Below are 24,351 nucleotides of genomic sequence, written 5' to 3'. Positions count from 1 at the left end.
CGCCGGAGTGATTCCGGAGTTGGAGAACTACGATGCAGGGCACGTGGCCCACACGGCTTCTTCTCACCCTTCCTGGCAAAGGGGAAAATCTTGCGCAGAAACCACATGGATGAAAGCCCCAAAGGGAGACTTGGAACACTGGGGAAAACTGAAGCAGCAGGGGCGGTGCAAACTGCATCCGGAACCCAAGCACGGAGGTAGGATCCGGGCCGCAGTCCCTGCTTGCCGTTAAGTGGTGCTGATGCCTGGAGGCAATAAAAGAATATATATGTGAAGAGGGGGTGGCAGCGGCATGGGGAAGGTGAGGCTGGGAGGGAGCCCGTCAGCCAGGCCCTTTGGGGTGTCGTTTCCCTCCGGTGCAGAGCATGGGGCAAGGAGCTTGGATTACCTTTGGCATGGGACCAGTTTGAGAACTTGCTGCTTGGGGTGAAGATTGGTTCCGTCTCCTCCATCACCCTCTCAAGAACCGGAAGGAAATTCCCCGGACCTCAGAGTATCCCCACTTACTGCTTCATTTATATGGTTCTGTTCCAATTTCTATGGTTCTAATTTCACTCTTTACACTGGAAATGGGTCAGCTCACTTCTTTAAAAAGCAGTGTTCACGGACCTTATATGTCAGCATTTTTTTTCTGTTTTTTTTTTTTCTGTTTTTCTGTTTTTTTTTCTGTTTATTTATTTATTTATGATATCTCACAAAACTACAGTATTTCTAGGGTTAACTTGTAGCATTCCCTCACGTTCTATATTTCTTTATCCTTTGAAAGTCCAGATAAGCAGTTTGCCTCTTGCCAAACACGAAGCGTGATGCATTCTGTGTTCTCCCACCCTGCTCTTCTATGGCTATCCAAAGGACACTGAATCCTGCCTCCTTAACCTTCTGCAAAGCACATGCTTGAACAAGGAGCGTAACGAACTTTCCATCGTTAGGCATCAGTTGTAGCTACTCAGGACTGCTAGAAACAACTTAGGAAATGGGCAAACACATGGGAAAAACGGGGAGGCGAGCTTTGAAAACTGGATTACCGAAATCCTCCATGAACTCAGCTGTGTCTGACCACGCGATTCAGCTCCTCAGCTGCTGGGCAAGCCCTGGCCGTGTCCCTGGCTGCGGCAGGGAGCAACGCGGGTTGTGGGCTCTGCTCCGGGGCTGGTTGGGACACGCAGCAGTTCCACAGCGCAGATACAGCCTGGAACAAGAGCAACGCCAAAGAGAAAGCCTTTCGGATGGATAACTTTGGGAAAGCCTTTTTTCTTTTTTTTTTTTCCCCTCTTTTTCTTCTTTTTTTTTGCAAGATAAAGGCAGGCATGTGCAAGGCAAAATCACGAGTGAAGAAATGTCTCTTGCTATGCATTCCTGCCACGAGAGGGAGAAAGACCAGGAAAGCAAACATTTAAACTAAACAGGGATTGACTCAGTAGGACGTAGATTTTTTTTTTTTTGGTTACTGTTAGATTCTTCCTTTAACAAAAGCCGCCCCCAGGTACCGGGTAACGGCCTCAGCCTGGAGGATAACTACAGAACTGCACAGCAGCTTCCTAAGTGAGTGATTCTGCTTATCACGCAGGGCAATGCCCTTGCTGAGCTCTCCAGGCATCCCTGATGGCAAAGCACCGGCTCTCTATTTTATCCGGAAAGTGGCGCCACTTTGGCCTCCGCTCCGTGATAGCGGAGAGCTCCCTCCTGGGCTTTGGGAACCACGAGAAGTTCCTTTCGGGATTCAGCCGGCCCCAGTTTCTGTTTAAGCCACGAGGCTCGTGTGCCCGGGGGAGGGTTACGGAAGATGCGGCCCTCCGGAACCCGCCGGTGCTCCCCGAGCCCGGTCCCTCCTCCGGTGGGGGCGGCCGTGCTGACTCATGGCTCGGGGTCACCGGCCGCGTCCCGGCCCTGCGTCCCTGTCAGCCCCACTGAGCCCGGGCAAAAACCCTCCCAAATCCCCCCGCTGCTCCCTCCTCCAGGCGAGCCCCGGCGCTTTTATGTCTTCCCACGCGGATCCTCCATCCCACCCGCTCCCCGCCGCTGCGGCGGGGCCGCCTCCCTGCGTGGCGCGGGGCTGCAGTCGTGTCTAAGCAGCGGCCCCCCCGCTACACGAGCGGGACCTAAAGAGCCGCTGCGGCCCCCGACGTGTCCCCAAGTGGGGACGGGGACAGGGCCGGGGCCGGCGGCCGCGCAGGGCCCGCCCCTTCCCGCCCCTTCCCGCGCAGCCGCCGCAGAGCGCGGGGAGGCGCCGGGCAGGGGCAGCCGCCGCCGTCGGAGGCCGCGCACGGGCGGGGGGCGCAGGTAGGAGGCGGCCGGGGCGGGGGGTACCGGGCTCCATCCCCGCCCTGTCCCGGGCTCCATCCCCGCCCTGTCCCGGGGCTTCTGCCCTCGGCATCCCCGGCCCGGCGGGGCGGCCGCCGCTTATGTAACCCGCGGCGGCCTCTTGCGACACCGCGGCCTCTGCGCGGGGACGAGGCGGGCGCGGCGGGGCCGCGGGGTCCCCGCGCGGAGCGGGGCGCGGGCGGGCCCGTGACGGGGACTTAAAGGTGACCCCGCGCCGGAGGGGACGTGGGGCCTCGTGCGGGAGCGCCCCGCAGGTCGGGGTGCTGCCTGGCTGCACCCGTGGGTTTCCCCTCCCTTTTCCACCCCTTATTTTACTTATGATCATAATTTATAAATATATTTTTTATTTGGGGGCAAAAATGTCAGTGAACCCCCTCCAAGGGCTGGGTTTTCCCCCCACGCCGCAGTCCGGGAGCGCTGTGCAGCCGCAGGGCTGCCTCCCTGCGCCTCGTCACGGGGACCTTGTCCCGCGGTCCTGGGCCCTCTGGAAACGGGAGCGGCAGAGCTGGGAGCGCAGCGCGGAGCTGACTCATCCCGCTGGCCCGTGTCGTGTCTGCAGGGAATGTTTGCAGGGAGCCGGCTCGAAGGGATTCTGCCTCCCTTTTGGACAGAAGGGGCTGGAATTCCCTCGGGGGAATTTGTGTCAGTTCTGCCCTGTTGCAGAGGTGTCTTAAAACACCTTCTCCTGCCAGTGCTTTGCGTGAGGGCCCCAAACCGCCCCTGGGATCTTCTGGTCCTCCTCCCCTCCCTGCGTGCGGGCAGGGAGCGAGCGGATGCGCGTGGGCATCCCGGCGGTCGCCATGGCAGCGCATCCCGCCCCGGGCTTCCCGCGGGATGCAGCGGGCAGGCGCGTCCCCGGCGCACGTGTTTTTCGACACCGCAGCACAACGGGAGCGTAAACCGGAGCCTTAACGGGAGCCTGGGCGCAGCGGGGGCTTCTGTCCCACGGGAAAGCAGCGAGTGCCCAAAATTTTAATTCGCCCTCCCCGTTGGCTTGAGGGGAAGGGGCTGCCACCCTGCGTGGTGCTCGTGACACGAGGGAGATGCCCCAAATGGATTAACTGCCCTCGTCCTGGCCCTCCCAGCGAGTGGCAGCAGCACCGATCCCTTCTCAGTGGCCGTGGGTTTGGGAGAAGCGGGCGGTTAAGCTGCATTCCGAGCTAGCTCCTTGCCGCCTGCTTCCTGGTTCGTCCTTTGCAGTTTTAGCAAATTATTTTTGCAGTTTTAGCAACTGCAGTAGCCAGAGCAGGCAAATTATATCCGCCAACTTCTGCTTGTGGTTTATATATGACCGTTTGGTAAAGGCTTTCAGCACATATACATTGTTCTTAAGTGATACTCAGGAAATTAAGAACAGATTCTTCCTTTAATTCCGTAAATATGAATATAGACTATAAATACTTATATTTGCTTGAAGATTGTTTGTAGCCTAATAAAACTTATAGGCCGAGTATATCACAGATTTTTTTTAAAACACTAGATGTGCTATGTCATTTCACTGGTTTGAAAGCAGCGTTGCAGTAGGAAGACCCTGTTGCAGACCATCGGTGGGACATTGCGTGGGGCTCCTAATCCATCTGCAAGAAAGAAACTGCAGACGCCAGAGCCTTAAATCTTGAGTCATAAGCGTGCATGGATTACCTGCCTTCTGCACAGCAGCAAGTCAGGGCAAAAAAGATGTTGTTAAGTATTCTGGCCCATAATACAAAGTATTTACAAATTGTGTGCTTAGACGGGCTTTGGAAAGGACTTGCACGCGTGATTAATGTGGTGTTTGACCTCAGTGGGGCTCTGCATGTATTTACAGTTAAGCATGTGTTTAAGTCTCTGCAGAATTAGGCGCCTGGGTCTGATTCAAAGCAGTTGGTGACTGTGGCCAGCCCGTCAGGAAACCTGAAAAGGGTGTGGGTTTTTGTGTGTCATACTCTGGATGAGTGCAAAAACCACGTGTGTTTTATTTACTGATATAAAATATGTTGATTTGGAAATAGGCCACAAATCCAGGAAGGCATTTAGAAAGTTACTTTATACCAAACAACAATTCCTCTTATAATAAAGGAGATAAATAGGAAGTAATAAGCTTTTGGGATCTTGAGGCAGAAGGCCTTCGTGTCAAATTAGCTTGAAAAGTTGGAGGGAAAAGTGGAAAAATTGGTCCAGCAGAGACCCCGTTGTCTCCAGGAGCATTTGATCCTGGATGCATTTCATTCGTGTCTTAGATTTTTACTTAGATCCTTCCCCTCTTATAAATATCATAACATTGATAAGTCTGTGTAGGGAAACTTGGTCATGAGAAAGAGAGATGGAGCAAAAAGATGAATCTGAAGGATGAAATCCGTTGTCACATCTGTTTAAATGTGGGTCAGTGTGATCACTAGTTCCTTTCTCATCCCAGGAGAGCTGGTCCCCAACTGTGATCCATGAGAATCCAAGTGCGGGGGAGCCTGGAGTGAAAACTTTGCCATCTTTGATGCTTGGAAATATTTGAGTCGTATTCAGCCCTGCTGGAACTGCCTTGTATACAACGCGGTTTTTGACACTGGAGCCGGCTCTTGTGTCCCGCAGCTCCAAGGAAAACTCCGTGTTTTCTCTCTTTTACACCTATAAATGAAGGGTTCCCCTGGATGGTGCTCATAATAACCCCTTTGAGCTAAGTCCTTAGCTCAGGAAGGGTGTTTTGCAGGACTTCAGTCATGATGTACTTAAAAACAAAATATTCTCCTGCTTGACAAAGAGGTATGGATGGTCCTGGGTCTGCTTCGTGCAGGAGCCTACGTGTGTAGTGACCCGCGCTATTGGGCAAGGATCAAATCCACTCATTCAGTTCACTCATAACCTAATAAGAGTTTATGGCCTGGTTTCCATGAGGGAAAAGCAGGGGCACTTGGCCATGTGGCTATTCCCTGATCCTTTAAGAATATGAATCCCCGTTAAGCATGCTTGTCTCCCAACCTGCGCTCGCACACGGTGTAATCAGTTTTGTTTTCCCACTGTTAAACAAAGGCGTCTCCATACAGATTAGCTAATGCAAACAGAAATAATTATTTTTGCTGCTTGGTGGCAACAACAGCAAGGTTAGCTACTGCATGCATATTTCACAGAGTGTTTTCCACCCTCAGCAATTTTGAACGCCCTGTTCTGTGTGCATTACATGATTTGCCTTACAAATAGTCTGACAGTGGACATGGATTTAGCTTTCAATATGGTCAGTCCCTGCCTCAACACAAGCCCAACAAAACCCAGCTGGGAAACATGCAGCATTCCGTCCTCAGGGACATGTATTGATTTTAAGAAGTAACTCAGAGTGACTGCCGGTGAGCTCAGGGTGTGACTGTAGATTCCAAAATGCAGCTGAGAGGCAGCACTTTGAAAGACAACGCATTGTTCTGTTTGGCCTTTCAATATAGGGCTTTTTAGCCCTTTAATTTATTGATGGTTCTAAGTGGAAATGGCCATCAGAGGGCTCTGATGAGACTGCTGCTCTGTCCGGGAAGAAGCAGTTCCTGAGTCCGGATGGTCCCTTGGGAATCATCCCAGGATGGCCTAGGCTTCGTATCCCCTTCTGAGCTCTGACCGTAAGGGTGGCATTGTCTGACCTTAATAAAAAGCAGGGGATTTGCCTAAAAAGGAATCTGTAATGCCCGTGGTGGTTGTTAAGGCTGGGATTCCAGAACCACATACAAGTGACCATTAAAATGGTTTACAAGTGACCATTAAAATAGTCTCTCCTCTAGAGAGCGGTGTTTATAGATTAGCATTCTGCCTTTCATGTTGGCATAAAATGAAGAGACATGCAGGTCTTACACAAGCAGCTGAAACTGCTTTGGAATATGCAATACGTTGTGTTACTTAACTGCCTTGGTATTTGGCGCTAGTTTGGGAAGAAGCTGCAGGACTTTAGGGTGCACCCAAGTACGGTCCCAGCACGCGAAGCGACATCCCAATGGTCACCCTTGCATCCTGCCTGCTTTATGCTCCAAGGAGACTGTTCCCTTCGGCTGAGCCAAGAGATCTGTTTTGCACCCTCTAGGACAGGGATTCTTGGCTCGTGCAAGAGCAGCATCCCGCTGGAACAGGCAGCAGCCTGTTGAACTGAGCGCCCGGGGCGCGAAGGCGGCTGCTGAACCTCCCCGTGTGCTGGTGCCAGGAGCTGAGCCCGTGTCTGCAGCAGGCCAGGCACTGCGAGCAGCCCCCACGTTCAGAGCTGGCTCCCTGTCATCCAAATTAATAGTTTTCTGCTAGTGTAGAACAGTTTGGAATAAGCGTTAGTAGGCGATTCTCAAAACGTTTTCACTCGGATGTTGTAGGCGTGTTGTTAATGCTGCACGCTGCGCTCTATGCTGTTTCTTCTTATGTGCTAATAAGCAAGCATAGCTGCAATATAGTAACTGAAAATACAGAACTTGTGTGCAAAAATGGATATGGAGAGAACCTGCTGTATGAGGATGACTACTCTGTTGCTTTCTTCAAAATTATGAAATCTTATATAAAAAGAACGGAAGTGCACACCATTTCAGGTGGTCTGGATATGGCTGGTTTCATGCAACAAACTGCTGCATTTGAATAAGAAGGTAAATCTGGTTGATTTGTTCCTCTGAAATCATGCAGGCAGCTCTCTTGTTAAGGAAACAAGAATTGAACTGTTTGGAAAGGCAGAGGAAGTTTCTTCTTTTCCTTGTATTTGTTCTGCAACTGTTTCTCATCCTCAGCGGCAAATGCCACTGTTAATCATTAATGTTTGCTAATGAGGGAGATCAAATCACACTATTTGCTCTAGTTTACTTTCCTTACATTATATGAAATTCTTAGGTAGTGGGTAGAAACCCAAGTGCCTGAGACTCAGCAATTTGGCTTACGTTGCCAGTTGCAGAACTGGCGTAAGCAAGCAAGTTTCCAAACACTGTAATGTTTCTCTCTATATTTATTTATTTCTTTATTTTCAGAAAATGGCTGTTCCACCAGCCTATGCTGATTTGGGAAAATCTGCTAGAGATGTTTTCACCAAGGGATACGGTAAATATAAAACTGGTCTTTTGTTGTTTAACTACTTCCTGAAATTGATTTGTCATGACTTTACTGCTTTTCACTGACAAAAAATCACATATTTCTCATTAGATTTCAGATAGTTTTATATCAGAGGTTCACGTTGTCCTCACTGCCACCGGAAGGGCAAGGAACTTATTTTAATTCTGGCAACATTTTTCCTTTTACCCGCAGGTCTGTTGTACATTTTGAAGTGCACTGTATTTTCACTTGTCCCTTGTATAATGAGTCAAAGTCACCAATGTCAGTAGTTTGCTTATGAGCAAAATGCTGTTCAGGAGGAATAAAACCCTTATTACCTAATTTGCCCCTAGGGATATTGATGAAGTCAGCTGGACTAATGCGCTCAATACTGTCTGTTACAATCTGCTCATAGGAAAACATGTTGTAGTTGCTGTAGTTCATAGGAGATCTAGAAGGGAGTTTTTAAGATCATTTTTAAGTTATATTTTAATTAACATCTATATAACATATTTTTTTTACTAATTTTCTAGGTTTTGGGTTAATCAAACTTGATTTGAAAACTAAATCTGAAAATGGACTGGTGAGTTGGACCTGAAACATCTGAAAGTTCCTGTGTTTACTCTATGTTCATTTTGACAGTGTAAATATATATTCCTTATTCTCCCCTTGTTGATTTTTGTGTATATTATAAGCTTGCAAGATGCACTGTATTTACAGTGGGATCCCATCGGGAGCCTGTGCGCAAGTGGCAGTGGAAGACATGGTGATGGGCTCCTGCCCAGCTAATTGCTGGTACGGAAATTAGAGCCCTTTTTGAGGCCATTTCTGTGGCCTGTGCTGGGAGAAGTGTCAGTGCCTCCCTCCTGCACACCAGTTTCCAGTTATTAAGGGCTGTGCTCTCGTAGCACATGGGTTATTTCCTGTGAAGACCTGATTTAGCTGGGTGCTGGCATGGGGCACAAGCTCTCTGAGGACTTCCAGCATTTCAGAGTCGTGTTTTGCTCAAGGCTGCTGATCAGTTTTGAAAGAGAACTTAAGTCACACACAGGTGTGACTCCTGTTTTGCCTTTTTTTTTTCCCATTTCCTGCAGTCAGAATTTCTTCAAGCATGATTTCTAAATATGCTGTGTGCTAGTTTTCTTATCTGTTAATAAACAAGTATAGTTGCAATCTAACTGCTTGCAGAATAATCTTTATAATAGCTTTATGAGGGATGTCTTTTCAGACTTGCACGCTGATTCACAGACATTCCCTGCATACTAACTTACCAGGCCAGTGCCTTAGTTTGTGTTGCTGCCAGTAAGAATTATCCACATCCCTGCCCCATGTCCATTCCTTCAGTGTGAAATATTTTTGATTTCTGCCACACTGAAATTTTTGTGAGGCAAGCATGTGTTGATATTAATGCCCAGCAAAATGTTTTCAGAGCTTTTGAGAGTACTGCAGTATTAAATATCATCCCAAATTATATTGAGTAATTCATTCTATAAATGTAAGTATTTACCTGTGTTTCTCTCTCTCTCTCTATATATATATATATATATATATGTATGTGCATATATATATATAATAAATATATATATATATATTTCCTTTTTAGGAATTTACAAGCTCAGGTTCAGCAAACTCGGAAACAAGCAAAGTTAGTGGTAGTTTGGAAACAAAATACAGATGGGTGGAATACGGATTGATGTTCACAGAAAAATGGAACACCGACAACACACTAGGCACCGAGATTACTCTTGAAGATCAGGTATTTTTGGCTCAAAACATACAAATTACAAATTATCTTATGACAATCTCTGTTTTTAAATTCTGAATGAAACTTTTGAATTTCTTCCCTGTCCAGCTTGCGAAAGGCCTGAAGCTGACGTTTGACTCCTCGTTTTCTCCTAACACTGGGTAAGATGTGACTAAGTTTGCATGACAGAAAAAAAGCATTTTGGTTTTAGTTGTCCGGAGTGCCAGCTTATTTTTTTTTTACTTCTTCTGCCATAAAATATGAAGACACGTTATAATTAGTGTATGCATGTCACATGTCATTGAAATATTAGTATTAACTTTTTAAACATGAGTTGTAGCAAGCAAAATTTTAAATGCAATTATTTGCGAATTAGATTAAGAATTGGAGAAGAAAAGGAAGAAAAGGCTTTTTTTTTCCCCTCTTGTTGCTTATTTTCGGCCATGTTGGGAGATGTGTGCTTAGCTACTGTCTGAATAAAAACTCTGAACAAATCGACTGTAATTCAGGCTTAACAAGCTCCATAAGCCAGTTGGCTGCAGCTCTAATAGGTCGCTGCAGTAATTGGGTTCACCTCCCAAGCTGAATTTATCATTTAAATTCTTGCTGGACACAGTGTGACTTGGTGGTGGATGAGGATTTCTGCCATAGTGATTGGATGCCACGTTTTATGTGGGCCACAGGGATTAAGCAGCAGCTGTAGGACTAGATGTTGTTTTATTTTTTTCCCTGATTATCTTTTTGCAAGCAGTGTTGTCAGTGAGTCAAAATAGACAAAATATTCTGAGAATTTGCTTTCTGTAGGAGCACACTGCACTGCAGGCTACCAGGGTAACAGCCTCATTGAAGGTTTCATCCTGTTTTCTGCATTTAGTATCCCCCATTGTAAACTGCTTTCACTGTATTCCTAATTCTAGATTAACTGGACACCTACAGAGTAATTTCTGTTTCTTTGTTGATAATTTTGTTTTATCTGGTGGGATTATTTAAAAAAAAATACGAGAGAGTGATGAGTTAGAGCTGTGTAGCTACTGCTCAGGAACTTCACAGATGTAACAACATCTGATTTATAACAAAATTCTCCCCTTTGCGGGGAGATTATTGTAATCTGGGTAAATGATGTAATAGTCATGTTGCAACCAGGTTTAAGGTGATAGGGGTGCATCATGTGTGAGTATGACACGCCTTCACCCGCCTCTTTACTACTGAGTCTTTTAGCTGGGAAAGCCACCCTCCGCAATGCCCTGTTTTAGCTCCCATCCGTCCCCATGGATGCTGGTAGGAAGAAGTTCCAGCGACTTTCATGGAAATTGCAGACAGGGCAGTCAGTGTTTGAGGGCTTTTGGCTTTCCCGTTCTCTGCCTTCAGTTTCCTTCTCTGCTGCTGCAGAAGAGATGAGTTGAGGCATGAAAGCAGAGCTGTGCAGAATGCAAGAGGTGCTCGAGCTGAATATGCAGGATGCGAGTCTGCTGCCTTGTTTAAACACACAGACGCAGGAGGAAATGCTGTTCTGGCCAATCCTACAAAAGGAAGCAAATGACTTGAAGTTTATTTGTATGTTTGCTTCAAAAGATAACAAACCTCCAGCCTTTTCTACAGCTATAAATATTAAAATGTGTATATATAAAGCATCATAAGGACAAAAGGGGGTGCAGGAGCCACTCAAGTCACTTAGTTCTTAGCAGCAAGACTTCCCCTCAGGCAGCTGGAGGCAAAACAACATTTCTGAACTTCGCCCATTCACTAGGATTGTTTGTGTGCGACAGCCCAGTGCTGCTTTCTGTGGCCAACACCTAAACTCTTATAGTTCCTGTTACCTCCTTCTCCCTAGCAAACTTCAACAGCAGGAAAATCAGATCCGTGTGACATGATGAATGAATTGCTTTTGTCACCCTGGGTCTGCTGCCTTTTCCGAACATAGCTCGGGAGTGTTCAGTAGTGGAGCACACAGCCTCTTACTGTTTTATTGCACAGACTTTACTGCAGGTGAATTAGCTTTTTGCAGGTCTACAGCGCAGAAGGTGACATGCCAGCTAGACCTCCAGGTAGGTATACGTTCGTTTGCAGGAACTGTTAACAGTGAATTAAAGTAACTGACCTGATTAAAGCGCATAAAGTACTTAAGAGCCTGTATTTTTCCAACTAACGCTTTGTTTTGCTTTCCTTTAGGAAAAAGAGTGCTAAAGTGAAGTCAGGTTACAAGCGGGAACACATCAACATTGGCTGTGACATGGATTTTGATATTGCCGGTCCTGCGATACGTGGAGCCCTGGTGCTTGGCTACGAGGGCTGGCTGGCAGGCTACCAAATGACTTTTGAGACAGCTAAGTCTAGAGTAACCCAGAGCAACTTTGCTGTTGGCTATAAAACTGATGAATTCCAGCTTCATACTAACGTGTAAGTATTGGCATGCAGGCTTTTAAACATAAGAATTTAAAAGGATTTTGCTGTTTACTAGAAGAATGATAGGAAAAGACTTTCAGCACTGGTGAAAGAGGGAATGGTGGATTAGACACTGCAAGCTGGAAATGCAAAATGCAATTTTGCAGTAGCTTCTGTTTGAATTACGTGGGTGAAGGAGTGATGATGAAAAGAACTGGGAGTGAGTGAGCACTAAAGCATTCAGAGTCTGTCCTTCTAAAAGATCTTTAGTGCAATAATGATACAAGTAAATTACATTTTCTTAATGGGGGAAAAATAAAAGCAATACCTCCCTTTTGCACATGCCAAGATCAAATTGAAAATGGTAGCTTGATCTGCAGGAGAAAGAATTAATCAGAGGATGAACAAGAATGGGAGAAAAAGGAAATGAATGGAAGAGCTATGGACCAAACTTGTGTTAGTATTGGAAGAGCAATGGTATGAAAGTTTGTCTTATTGCTGAACCCCCTAATAGCCTATTTACACAGCATTTGTCTTTTCTGCATACGTGTGCAGTAGGAAAACAGGACAAAATTTCATGAAAACCTTCATTTTTTCCATGTCCTGCCTCTCGTGAATAAAACAATTTATGCCTTTCAACAGTATTTAAGATTAGCCGATCCTTAATCCCTTCTTCTTTCCCCTTTCCCATTAGCTAATTGGGTGTTTTGCAGGTAGCAGAGCTATCGCAGGCTGTTCCCGCGCAGGGCTGGACAACTCTGCGCTCTCGGAGCTGCTCCTTCCACAGCTTTCTGCTCTGTTCCATGCTGGTTTGCAGGGATCTGCTTTAGGAAGCCCAAATTCCCTTACGGAACAACTGAACCCTCACAGGCCCGACACTGTGTTTGAGGCACTGCCAAGCACAAGTGTGTGGGCAGGAAAGCTCCATCCAAGCAGCGGGCGGGATCCCCTTGCGCTCAGCAGCTGTGAGCTGTTTCCTCAAACACGGGCGCTTTCAACTCTGTGATACTGTAGGAGTTAAAACATTGTATTATGGGCCCTTGCTATAAAATGCTGTAATTATTTTTGCTTTTAATTAAGGCAGCGGCGGAAAATAACTTCAGATCAGTAAGATCTGAGCTTCTCCTGCCATCTCTTTGATCCTTGAAGGTCTGTTTCTTTGGTAGCTATTACTGCATAGAAATTATAAATATTCCTTAGGACGAAGCCTGGGTCGTTTATTATTTCTCACTTGCGAGCTGAAAGGCAGAAACAGTGATGTGTGATATGAGCAAAAATTTTAATTATTGCTTTAATGAATTTGTTAGGGACTTTTAACATGCTTCAGCTCTGAAACGTGACAGAGTTTTCGCAAAATCCAGGAAACAGTTGTATTTTGAATGCCCATCCCTAGGGTGCTGGCTTTTATCTACACAGTTCAGTGTTTCAAAGAAATGTGGCAGAGTAGATAATTAACCAGGTGGGGCTTGAGATGCCTTGTTTTGTTTCTGGCTGTTCCACAGACCAGTTGGTGGCTTCAACAAGTTACTTAATGCTGCCTAAATCGTTTGTGTAGGGGGTTAGTATTTTTGACCTATACATGAAAAGTGCTATTATTATTACAATTAAAATGAGCTTTTGCTTTTTATTTTTAATAATACATGATAACTAAAGGGAGGTAGGGCTGGATAATTTCTACTTTGAAATATGACTTTCCTCGTTTTTTGAGCATAGCTCAGACCCCCCCTAATGTTGCAGGTCAAGACAGAGCTGTATGGGAAGCTTGCACAAAATCTGCCTGTATAACCAGCTCTACTCAGTCCTTTTTAATCCCTCCTTTTCTTGAGAACCAAGCACATGCAGTTATATGTGAGCTTCAGTCTTATCTGAAGTAAGTATTGTAGTGTTTTTTCTGGAAGAATTGCTCTAACAATTTAAAAAGTTGCTGCTATTGCTTGAATTTTGAAGTAGGTGTATTATTATTGTCTGTGCAACTGTTATAATCTAATAAGCATGGACCAGGTGGGTAAAACTGGAGAGACCCTAAACCTGCCTTTTTTGTCATTCAAGGTTTTGTATACTCTAATAAGTGGAGCTAGCTTATTTCACAATTGAGAAAGAATCCAATGTATTTTATTTGCAGAGGTCTTCATGTGGTTTAAAGCCTGTTTCATGCAATGTGTTTGTATCCTCTTTTAAGAGAATGAGCCAAAAATAGAAATTCAAATGCGCGCAGTTTTACTAGGAGTGAAAAGCTTAGCGAAATCTCTGCTCTTGTTATTTGATCTATATGGCTTGTAAGGTTCTGCACTTTATTTTATTTCCCACGTGGTATCCCTGTTGTGACACGGGTGTAAGTGGTAACTGAAGTTCTGCTACTCGTTAGCAGTGATTGGAGGTTCTCATAATTTAACTGTTGCCTGGTGCCCAATGGGAACCGAAGTTAGTTCCATTTCAGTTTCTAGTCTAGAGATATCCACGGTGCAAGTATATCATTAGGACTATTGCAAATGGTATTAATTTACAAGAGCTGATATACTTGGGTATTAAATTGTCATCTTCACTTCTAATGTGCTTCATCTGTGCCTGGTAAAAATGTGCTGATGAGGCAGCGTTAGGAGCACTCGTCTGTAGATGAGCACTTGGAAAAGGATTATTGCACATGTGTGAGGCCATCGACATAGAAGGGCAAATGAGAACCTTTCATCTTTATTTGCCTGTTTTTGAGAGTTTGCCTGGGCTTTTCTTCAGCTTCATAAGTTGCTCATTGAAATATGGTAAATATAGATGAATTGAAGCACTTATAAAACAATCAATCTGGCCTAATGTGTCAATCATAGATGTTTCAGACACTGGATGAAGTATAAGTGAATGCTTTACAAATAGAGATCTTGCTGAAAAAGATGTTATTTTGGGAGTCCAGTTTAAAACTAAAGAAATGTATTAATTTTAGGAACGATGGAACAGAATTTGGAGGCTCCATTTACCAGAAGGTGAATGATAAATTGGAAACGGCCGTGAATCTTGCTTGGACAGCTGGTAATAGCAACACCCGCTTTGGAATAGCAGCCAAGTATCAGATTGATCCAGATGCTTCCTTTTCTGTGAGTGCTATACATGTACCTTTATGAGCATTTGAAACAAGCTCTTGTAATGGAAATGTGAAGCAGCCTTGTATCAGTGAGTAAAGCACCTTTTGATGCAATTCTTTGGGATGTAGTTGGCACGTTTGCTATGTTTTTGTGCATCAGTAAGGCACCGTAACTGTTGGATTTACCTTGCAAGTGATACAGGGGGCTTTGTCATATTACTGGGCACTGTTCTTGGCGTTTCTCATGTTAGCCTTGTTGAAAAAAATTACAACTTTGTTTAATAAAAAATGCTGCATTGTAGATTGATTGAGATTTTGTAAGTGATGGCAAAATTCATTCTGTATTGTGCTTGTGATTTGAAACATGAACTCGTTTACCATAGTTAAAAAGCACTCAATAAGAAAGAAATACATCAAATTATTTACATTCTGTACTTTTAATCTTTTAGGCTAAAGTGAACAACTCTAGTCTGATTGGTTTAGGATACACACAGACTTTGAAGCCAGGTAAGTCTATGCAGAAGAAATTCCGACATCAGATAACCTCTATTTTAGTCTTGAAATATTGAAGAATTTCTTGTGACAAAATGTAACTAGTTTTGTAACTGTCCTACTTAGCAACCTAATAACTGAACTTTTTGAGGGACAGCTCTGTTAATTCTGGACATTAACAAAAGCAGAATTATTAGAGACCATTATCTACTGACCAGTCAGGCTTTTGTGTTTATATGAATTGTACCTACAGTTAGATGTTTCATACATAGGTAAAGGAAGTTTTAGTATTTGCAGCCTTCCTACTGAGTTTGTTTTGCTTGAAAATGTAACACCAGCAAGGGCCACTGGTCCCAGGTCCAGTTTTTCAGTTATTATTGTTGGTCCCAATTCAGGTCCCAATTTTTCTGTTGTTATTGTTGGATTATCTCACTCTGATCAGTGGACTAACAGGAGCTGCCTGACTGATTTTTAATTACTTGGAATGGTGAAATGAAGCAGAGTCCAGCCTCAAGGTTTGTTTATCAAAATGCACAGGCTAAATAGAAAACATTTTCCCATTCGTATCTCAAGTACTCTGCAAGTTGTTTCTTAAATCAACAACAACAACAAAAAAAAACCCAGGCAACCATTACATAGCCACCAAATTACATTTACTAGCTCTCCAGTAAATGGAAGCAGCAGCACAGCTACTGAATCCACAGCTCATTCCAAGTTTTAACAGTTATTTTCTCTCTCACTTCTGTTTTACAGGTATCAAACTGACATTGTCAGCTTTGTTGGATGGCAAGAATGTCAACGCAGGTGGTCACAAACTTGGTCTAGGATTGGAATTTGAAGCATAAAAAGTGATTCTAGAATCACTATTTTGAAGATACTTTAAAGCATAGCTACCTTCAGAATCTAGTGTACCTTTCAATGTTTTATGTATGGGATGCAAGTTACTGCTGAGTATCGGTCATGGTAGTGCTGGTTTAAGACGGCTAAGCTAAAGATGTTTCAGAAGTGAGCCAAAAACAAACAAAAAAAATCCTAACTCCAGGCATTTTCAGAATGTTGTTGCCCATCATATCTGTCAACTGCCACATAGAGATGTAAAGGTATCAATTAGCTTTACTGAAGTATTGACTGCACAGGGAGTATTGAATGTGCTGTAAAAACAATGACTTTAAGATTTGCAAGCCACTATAGTGAATTGTGAATTCTGTATGCTGAATGTCCCAGAACCACAGGTTCAGAGTTTCAGTTTGTGATGGAATGTGTAAAATTATCTGAAAAAAAGGGATTTTTTTAAAGATAGGTGTTTCATCAGTGTTTTGTCTTATTTAGTTGTCTTACACCTACAGCTGTCTTCAGAATGCTTTAGGCTGTCCACCTTGTGTAACTCTGTTGCAGAGGAGGTTTAATGTGACTCAGCCAATATTACTTGTCCTGTGCTGTGGTTCCTTTCCCTTGCACTGAATGGGAAGCTTGTAAGACAGAGCCATAATCAGGGAAGGAAGAGTCTTTGTGACTGCAATCACACAGTTGCATCACTTCAAATTTGCAATGGACTTTTTATTTTGTTACCACTTTTTCTTTTAGCAATTAAATGGGTATGTTTTTAGAGAGTCTTCCATTTTGTGTGGAACTAGACCCCAAAATGCTGTACCTGACACTACTAAAAATGGATTTAAAAAAAAAAGGCAAACCCAACTTGAATAAAATATTGGAATGTCATCTTCATCTTCTTCTTTGTCTTATATTGGCTGTAAAAGTAACTTAATACTACTGTATTCTGACTGAAGGAGAAATTCCAGCCTGTGCAGTGTGCTCCGGATGTCCCTGCTTGAGCTGGGGGGTTGGACTAGAGATCCCTTCCAGCTTCAACCGCTCTCTGATACTGTATCTTGGTTCTAGAAACAGAGCAGCATCATTTTATTGCACTTTTTCTAACACCTAATAAATAATTTGGTGTGTTTTTTGCGGCAGTCTGCTTTGGAAATGTTTCTCAGGACCCACTCGCAAAAAAAACACGGTACAGGAGCTGATTAAATGATTAATTCTTCAATCTTCCGAGCCAGCAGCATTCAGAAAGCTAGGGGCTGGGCCAGCCCTAATTCCCTTCCACCTCAGGGTGTAACGGTCGCGCACGCCCCGCCCCTTTCCCAACGGTCGGCGGGGGCGTGTGCGCACGCGCGGTCACCCCCGCGGCGCCGGCCGCGCACGCGCGCTCCCTGGCGGCGCCGCTTCCCGCGCGCGCATGCGCGGCCCTGGGGGCGGTGCCATCGCCACGTCGCTGGGGGCAGCCCGCGGACATGGCGGCCGCCGGCGTGAGGGGAGTCGCGGGTGGCCGCGCGCTTCGCCTGGTGCTGCTACTGCTCTGCGGCCGGGCCCTGGCCGCGGCGGCCGCCGGTGAGCGCGGGGGGACGTGGGGGAGGGCTGCGGGGGTGCAGTTCGAGTGCCGGCGGGGTAGGCCGCCTCGCCGCCTTCCAGCCTCGGTCTTCGAGCTGCCTCTCTGCTTTTAGCGCCGCTTTACTTTCTAGAAAACGAGTTAATTTGAGCCTGCTAGTCCCTGTGCTTTCCCTTGGATATACTGGGGAGTTTCGACCAAACATTAGTAAGAGACGTGTCGAGTGCGGTGAGTCTTTACTGTTTCCAGGTAGATTGTTGGCTGGGCAGTGGAGAGAGAGAGATAGAGGGAAATTTCCGAAGGAAGCGAAGGGGATATTTAACCTGTTGGGAGGAGAATCTCCCTGCTTCTCACGACAGGTTAAAGTAGGAGGTAAATTAGGAGTTACGTTTGTGCTGTCCCTTGCCTGGGGAGAAGTATAGGGAATAGTGGGAGAAGAGATTCAGGTTGGATGGCAAAGCAAGAACTCTTAATTTCAAAGATTGTGAAATACATTTCTTCTTCAAAAATAAGTTTTCTTAAATGATACTTTTCCATATAATGTTTACTGAGAACACCGTGGTGTTAGTTTTTCTGTTCCTGTGATTAATCCTTAAAATCTGTTTATTAACTTGAGGCATTTCACAAGTCTAGGAGCTACTATTTTACATCAGCTCTGAGCAGTGCAGCCTACAATTATGATGTCAACAAGTTTTGAGGAGATACCACAAATCAGTTATGGTTTTAGTTACTAAACTTGCTGTAAGTGTTTTAAAAAAATCAAAGCTGCTTTGATGGGTTTAAGAGTAAATTATTGTTTCTCGTTAATGTGCAATCACATGTGTAGCGTATAATACAGAGTAAGGTTATGTTCATTATTTACTGTATTTTTTAATAGTGTGTTTTTCTTTGATAGAAGTGTATCCTTCTATAGAGCCAGCTCAATGTGACTGTATCTAGAATCTGAAATATCACAGTCATGAGATAAATAGAGGCAATTAGGTAGTTTTTAACATGTCATTTTTATGGAAAAGTTGGAAAGGGTCTTTGGCATTCCTCTTTTTCAGGGAACTCATGAATAAAAAATATTTAAGAATCTGTTTTCTTAACTTGCCTGTTTTTTACTATGAAAGAAACAGCTTTTGGAAAAGCTGCTTGTTTTTCCGAATTACTTAGGAGTTCAGAAATTGTAGAGAATTCCAGTTCTTTGTGTGAGTTGGAGAGAGAAGATGCATTGAGGCTGTTCCTTTTAAATATGTATTGAATTGCTAGCAAGTTGGCCATGGGAAGACTTGATGACTGAACTGTAATTTTGGGTGGGCTCACAAATGCTTAGTTCTTATTTGTAGAATAAGGTTTTTTTTTTTTCTTTCTTGTGCCCAATTTCTAACATTACAACAGTGTTGAGAAAGGTTGATTTAAAGTGCTAGCTGAAGTGGTAGTTTTCTTAGTAGTTTCCTTATTTTAAAGAACAGTTTTGCTATCAATATAACAGATTAATTATGTGTTCTTTGAGCCTCAGGTGCAGAGGAATGTCATGCCTTCCTCGCTGGGATTAGTGGGGTCTTTTCTGTTTTACAGTAGGTTAAAGTCTGTTTTGTGCTGGAAAAGTGTACCGGGTAAACAAGGCGATGTCTGTTTTAACTGAGCCTCTGTAAATATATGTTTCATGAATAGCATGATTCAATGTCCTCTGTATAATGTTTTCCTTATGAGTAATCTGACACAAGCAATCGGTTGAATGTTTCATGCAGCTCCTTAGGAGCACTCAATGAAAGTATTGTCACTTAAAAAAAAAAAAAAATGACATGCCAAAAAATATAAGAAAAGGTGCTGGGACCCTGTGTCCTGACCGAAGGAGAAGTTGCATATGTTCTCATGTTCTTTGGGCATATTATGCTAGGGAGAAAGATTCTAAAGCTCTGTTACCTGCAGGAGATGTTCTAGGAATCTCAGCCAAATTCCTGGGAGAAAGCATGTGATGATGGAGAAAATACTGGTCAAGTATGATCCTACAAGGCGTCATTCATTCATGGAGGGTGGGAGATGCGTCTCTGAAGTCCTCAGTCTGGAAAGGAAACATGCTAAATGTTTGAGGAACACCTTGGCATACTGATATGGTAAGGGTGTCCTTCCTGACTTAAGTGGCTGTCCTACTGAAGACTTCTTTTTGAAGTTTACAAAGTACAGTTCTGCTTATGACTTCTAAAAAAGTTTGCAGTATGAAATATCTCCAGTGCATCATGGTGGGATTTCTTGGTTGTAAAATGCTTGTCGTGTGGTCATTTTTAATTGAAGTATTGCAAGAGAAGTTAGTGTCTTGGGTTTAATGTTAAATGTTTTTGTCCTTTTCTCAGAGTCTGAAAAAGTGGAGGAGCTTCAGAAAAATGTTTCCAGAAGTGAGAATGAAACACTACGAAATGGGATAGATGGTTTGCACAGTATAACACCAACACAAAAAGAAGTGCTCCCAACAACAACTAAAATCACTTTTGTGACTGCAGTAAAACCATCTCCAGCCAAAGAAGATTCTCTGCTCAGTGTCCTCTCTCATGCAGTGACTGTTAGTCCTGTATCTCAGATGGATGTTGATGCTTCTGAAGACACTAAAATTGAGGAAGAGGATCTTCTAACAGATTTGAAAGATACACTAAATAGTTCACCGCCCATAATAAAAGAAACTCTGGAGTCTGATGGAGATGACTATGGTCCTTATGAAATGACATCAAATGCGAGATACAGTCCAGACCTCCTAGATATGCCAGAAGATGAGGACTCTGACACCATTACTAATTATAACGAGGAGATTAAATCCCGTGAAGAGAAGATTAAAGATGCTGCTGTTGCAGATTTGGAAGAAGACAGCCACTTCTTTTTTCATCTGGTTATAGTTGCCTTCTTAGTAGCTGTTGTTTATATCACCTATCACAACAAGAGGAAGGTAGGTACACAGCTAAAAGTTATGGGAGATTGCTTTAGTATTTAAAATTGCTTAGACATTGTAACTATTTTAGTAAGAACAACACTGCTTTTTGGGGAATGAAACTTACTTTGACTACTTATGAAAAGTTTTATTGTGATCATTAATGTCATTTTCATCTATACAATGAAAACAAACTTGAATCAAGCATTTTGGATAGAAAAACGATAACATCAGCAAGCAGTAATATGACACTGACAGTGTCATATAGACATGACTTCTAGAAATAGCGTCTGACTAAAGTCACTTGAAGGTGATTAACTCATTTTGGTTCTGCTCAAGATTATAAACAGCGAATTGGGAAAGGATTAATCTCAGATGATGTGAGGAGGTTCTTGATATAAGTATGATAATACTTGTAAGATAGCCTCACTTTAAGGTCATTTTTAAATCATAAATATTCCTCAGACTTAGCTTCCAATTTTTAGAAAATGGTTAGCTCTTTGTTTTCAGTTTTACACAGGCAGGACCCAGGTTATTAGTGGTTTCAGGTAAATGTTTCTTCAGCATGAACTAATTCTTTGCATCTCAAAAGTTGCCTAATTAGTGTTGTTGTTTGTTTGTTGTTTGTGTGATTTCATTTCCCCAAATATATTGCTACCACTGTAATATGCATAGACAAGTTTATCAATCGCATCATAGCTTAATTCTTAGATTTGGGGAGCTTCACTGTTTCTCTTTATCCTTGTACAGAGCACTGATTTGGTCCAGGATTCTGGGGAGTCTGGAAGGAACACAGATAAAAAATACTTGTGCTTTAAAGTACTGTAGCATAGCTCTAAGTGTTTATAGGGGAAAGTGTTCTAGAGTGCCTCTATTGCTTTTGAAAGTTTAACTTTCAATAATAAATAATTTTGTGAGTGGAAGATACATTAGTGCTGTAAATACCTAGAGAGTGGCACGTATTTATGTGAGGCTTAACTCACTCTCCTCTTTTTTTCCCTCCCTGTGCCTCCTTTTATCATTCCTTTGTCAGTACAGCTGTATTGTGCTGTAAACTGGACTCCTAATATGAAGTCGGTAGGAAACAGTGGTGAATAGGGTGAAGATAACTGGACATTCTTAAAACTGAGCACTTTAGTGTTTCATTTGCCACGCAGTCTCTGTTCAGTGCCCTACTGCTATTGCTGAAGGGGCACTGAGTGTAATGCAGAAAGATTTACATTGTTACTGCTCTTCTTGCCTTTGTTTCACCACCAGTAATGTAATTTTAACCAGAAATAGAAGCCGAAATAGGCAAGATGAATAAACAAATGTCACCATGTAGGGCATAATTCTAATATGCTGTGCATGCAGTGCAATACTGCACTACTTCAGTGCATCTGGAGCTCTGTGTGTACCCATATTAAAGGAATTATGGGGGGGATGCAGTGCTTTTGCCAAAACTGCAGCTGAGGTTGCAGTACGTGACAGGATGACAAGGACAATATGGAAATGGCTGATGACTTGTGACATGTTTTGTAGTAACAGTAGTGCTGTTGCTGAGAGCCCTGGATATGAGACAGTGATTGCGGATGCAGCTGTTAAACTGGCTCCTGAAACCAAAATATTTCTCCGTTTACTTACATGTCGGCTGTGTTTCCTTGCAGATCTTCTTGTTGGTCCAGAGCCGAAGGTGGCGGGATGGCCTGTGCTCTAGAACAGTGGAATATCATCGTTTAGATCAAAATGTTAATGAAGCGATGCCTTCCTTGAAGATAACCAATGATTATGTATTTTGAAAGCACTGTGATTTGCGTTTGCTGAACTTCTCAGTCTTTGCCTGCCTAGTCATGTAATGATATTCAGGTATTCTAAATATGCCGCTTGTGCTGAAGTGAGGGGGTCTTCCTCAGACGCAGATATTTTTGGGATTAAATCTCATGCAAGGTCAAGGGCATGATGCATCTGTTTGCTACTTTGGTCAGGTTTTAAATCAGCTATACAGATAGAGAGTTTAATATTTAGTGCCCTTTCTGTTTGTTAAGTATCTTCCCTTCTGTCTAGAGCAGTCTTAATAGTGGTAATGCAAAAAGTAAGCATCAAATATCTTAAGTCTAATAAATTAACGTTTGGCATCACTGAATCAAATTAATGATCTCTTTGCTAATCACTTAAATGGCTCATAAATCCTACTGCTTTACAGTTTGAAAAAATAATTAGTTTTTTTCTGTGCTTAAATCCTGGTGCTGCAAAAAATAATTATGTTTAAAATACTTTATTAGAGAAATTATACGCTGTATATTTCTTTAGAATGCTCCAGATTTATGAGAAGATGTTGCAGCTTCTTGACTGTCTATATTTTTTTCTTTAATTATATTTATGACTATTTTATCTTCATAATTACTGAGTGGAAAATAAACCTTATGATATAATTTTAGTAAAATATACATGACAGGCTTTTGGTACATCAAAACTTTCTCTTGAATTTTAAGACAGTTGGGACACAGTTTTGTGTTTTGGTACATTACGAATAGGAGAGGCCTGAGAATATAAGAACAACATTTTTTTGTTTTTCTGACCGAGGTAACAGGCAGATGAAGGTAACGGCATGTGGGGCTGCCAGTCTATGGATAGCACATTCTCATTTTTGACAAATATTTAGCATTACTGTAAAGCAATTACTGGTACATTAGGATTTTTTTTTTATTTTTCATTTTTAACCTTGTCTTTTGTACGTTTGTTATTTATGTTTTCATGAGTTGTAAAATATAAAATCTCTTTAGTTTTCTGTACATTCTGTTTGTGATTTAGTTTTCAAAACTGATAAATGTGTAAATAATAGTGGATCAGAACCATAATTAATGACTTGGTATTCAAGTAATTATATAACACTTTGAAAGAAATCAGAACTTTCCAGGTATTGGCATGAAGAGTTTGAAGGCACGTTACTATTTTACCTGTTGAAACACTAAAACTTCAAAGTCCTACTGCTAAACACTTTCTTTTCATAACCACAGGAAAGTAAAGCACAAACAAAATATACCAAATCTGTTTTCTTGCAGTAATTTTTATTATATTTGGACTTGTATCACTTAATATTTTAATAAGGTTTTTAAAATAAATGGCAATAATAAGCTTGTGGGTTTTTTTTTGTTTTAATCTCAGCTATTTTAATGATTTTATATAGTACATTACCATAGAGAGTTTGTTTATGCCTGGGTGTGAACAAACTATTCCAAACCACGTTTTCCATCACTGGTGAAATTCAGCCCATGCAGAGGATATGTGCAGGTTGTTTTGTGCCTCTGTTAAATGATATGTAGGGTAGATAGCAAAGCTGACTGAAGTCATTCAAGCGGTAAAAAAATAAATAAATTGAAAAGATTTTTTTTTTTAAAAAATGTAAGTTGCATTAATTAGCATCACGTAGTAATTTTCTTAAATTTTAGTACAGCTTTTTTCCGTGGAGGTACTTGAAACTTTCCTAAACACACCCACACTAAAGCACAGAAATACATTAAAATCCACCTTAAAACTTCTTTCTTGACTGCCATTTTCTCCTCATCCTATTGAGGGAACTAGGCCATCATTTTCAGCCTCTTGCCTGCAATAAATAGAACACCTTACAAACAAGTAGCAAATCTGCTCTGATTGAAGTTAGTAGGAGAGGCACATTTTGTTGATTTCTGGAGTTCATAAATGTGTTACCTTGTTCCATCCTGCGTGTTTTCCCAGGCTCTTAAACACAGTGTGGTTGGCTGAATCAAACCCTCAGTGTTTTTCTCCCACACTTTCTGCTCTGCCAACAATGCCCTATTTAAGCCTATGTTAATGTATTGGCAGAGAATCCTGATTTCCCTCACGTCGTCCTCCCTCCCTGCAAAGACTTTCTGTAGGGTGAGAAATTTATTCGCATTCCACCTCCTGAGCTGTTATTTCCAGCAAACACATTCTTTAAAACCCTGTAACTTTTGAGGGAGGAAGAATCATAGTTAAGCTACTAATAGGATTGCTTTTTGTATGAGTGTATGAGTTTTCAGGGATATCTGTCTATAGAGACTAAT

At 42.8% G+C, this 24,351-nt stretch overlaps 2 protein-coding genes across 2 annotated transcripts; both read left to right on the top strand.

Annotated features, from left to right (window-relative positions):
• The first annotated feature begins 7,223 nt into the window (after nt 1–7,223).
• On the top strand, nt 7,224–16,013 carry VDAC1 (voltage dependent anion channel 1). The gene is made up of 8 exons (XM_088536934.1): nt 7,224–7,335; nt 7,860–7,909; nt 8,930–9,082; nt 9,179–9,231; nt 11,240–11,467; nt 14,385–14,535; nt 14,972–15,029; nt 15,768–16,013. Exons 1-8 carry the CDS (start codon nt 7,269–7,271, stop codon nt 15,857–15,859), a joined length of 852 nt encoding a protein of 283 aa, XP_088393060.1. The 5' UTR covers nt 7,224–7,268; the 3' UTR covers nt 15,860–16,013.
• Nucleotides 16,014–17,282: 1,269 nt separating this feature from the next.
• CUNH5orf15 (chromosome unknown C5orf15 homolog) lies at nt 17,283–23,086 on the top strand. Its single transcript, XM_088536959.1, has 3 exons — nt 17,283–17,408; nt 19,743–20,326; nt 21,955–23,086. The coding sequence occupies exons 1-3, from the start codon at nt 17,312–17,314 to the stop codon at nt 22,084–22,086; spliced, it is 813 nt and encodes a 270-aa protein (XP_088393085.1). The 5' UTR covers nt 17,283–17,311; the 3' UTR covers nt 22,087–23,086.
• Nucleotides 23,087–24,351: the final 1,265 nt, after the last annotated feature.

Source organism: Tinamus guttatus, unplaced genomic scaffold (genome assembly GCF_059628265.1).
Source record: "Tinamus guttatus ecotype Peru unplaced genomic scaffold, ASM5962826v1 Tinamus_guttatus_pri_ptg000710l, whole genome shotgun sequence".
NCBI classification, from domain to species: domain Eukaryota; kingdom Metazoa; phylum Chordata; class Aves; order Tinamiformes; family Tinamidae; genus Tinamus; species Tinamus guttatus.
Note: the sequence above shows the minus strand (reverse complement) of the source record. Positions and strands in the feature narration are given on the sequence as shown.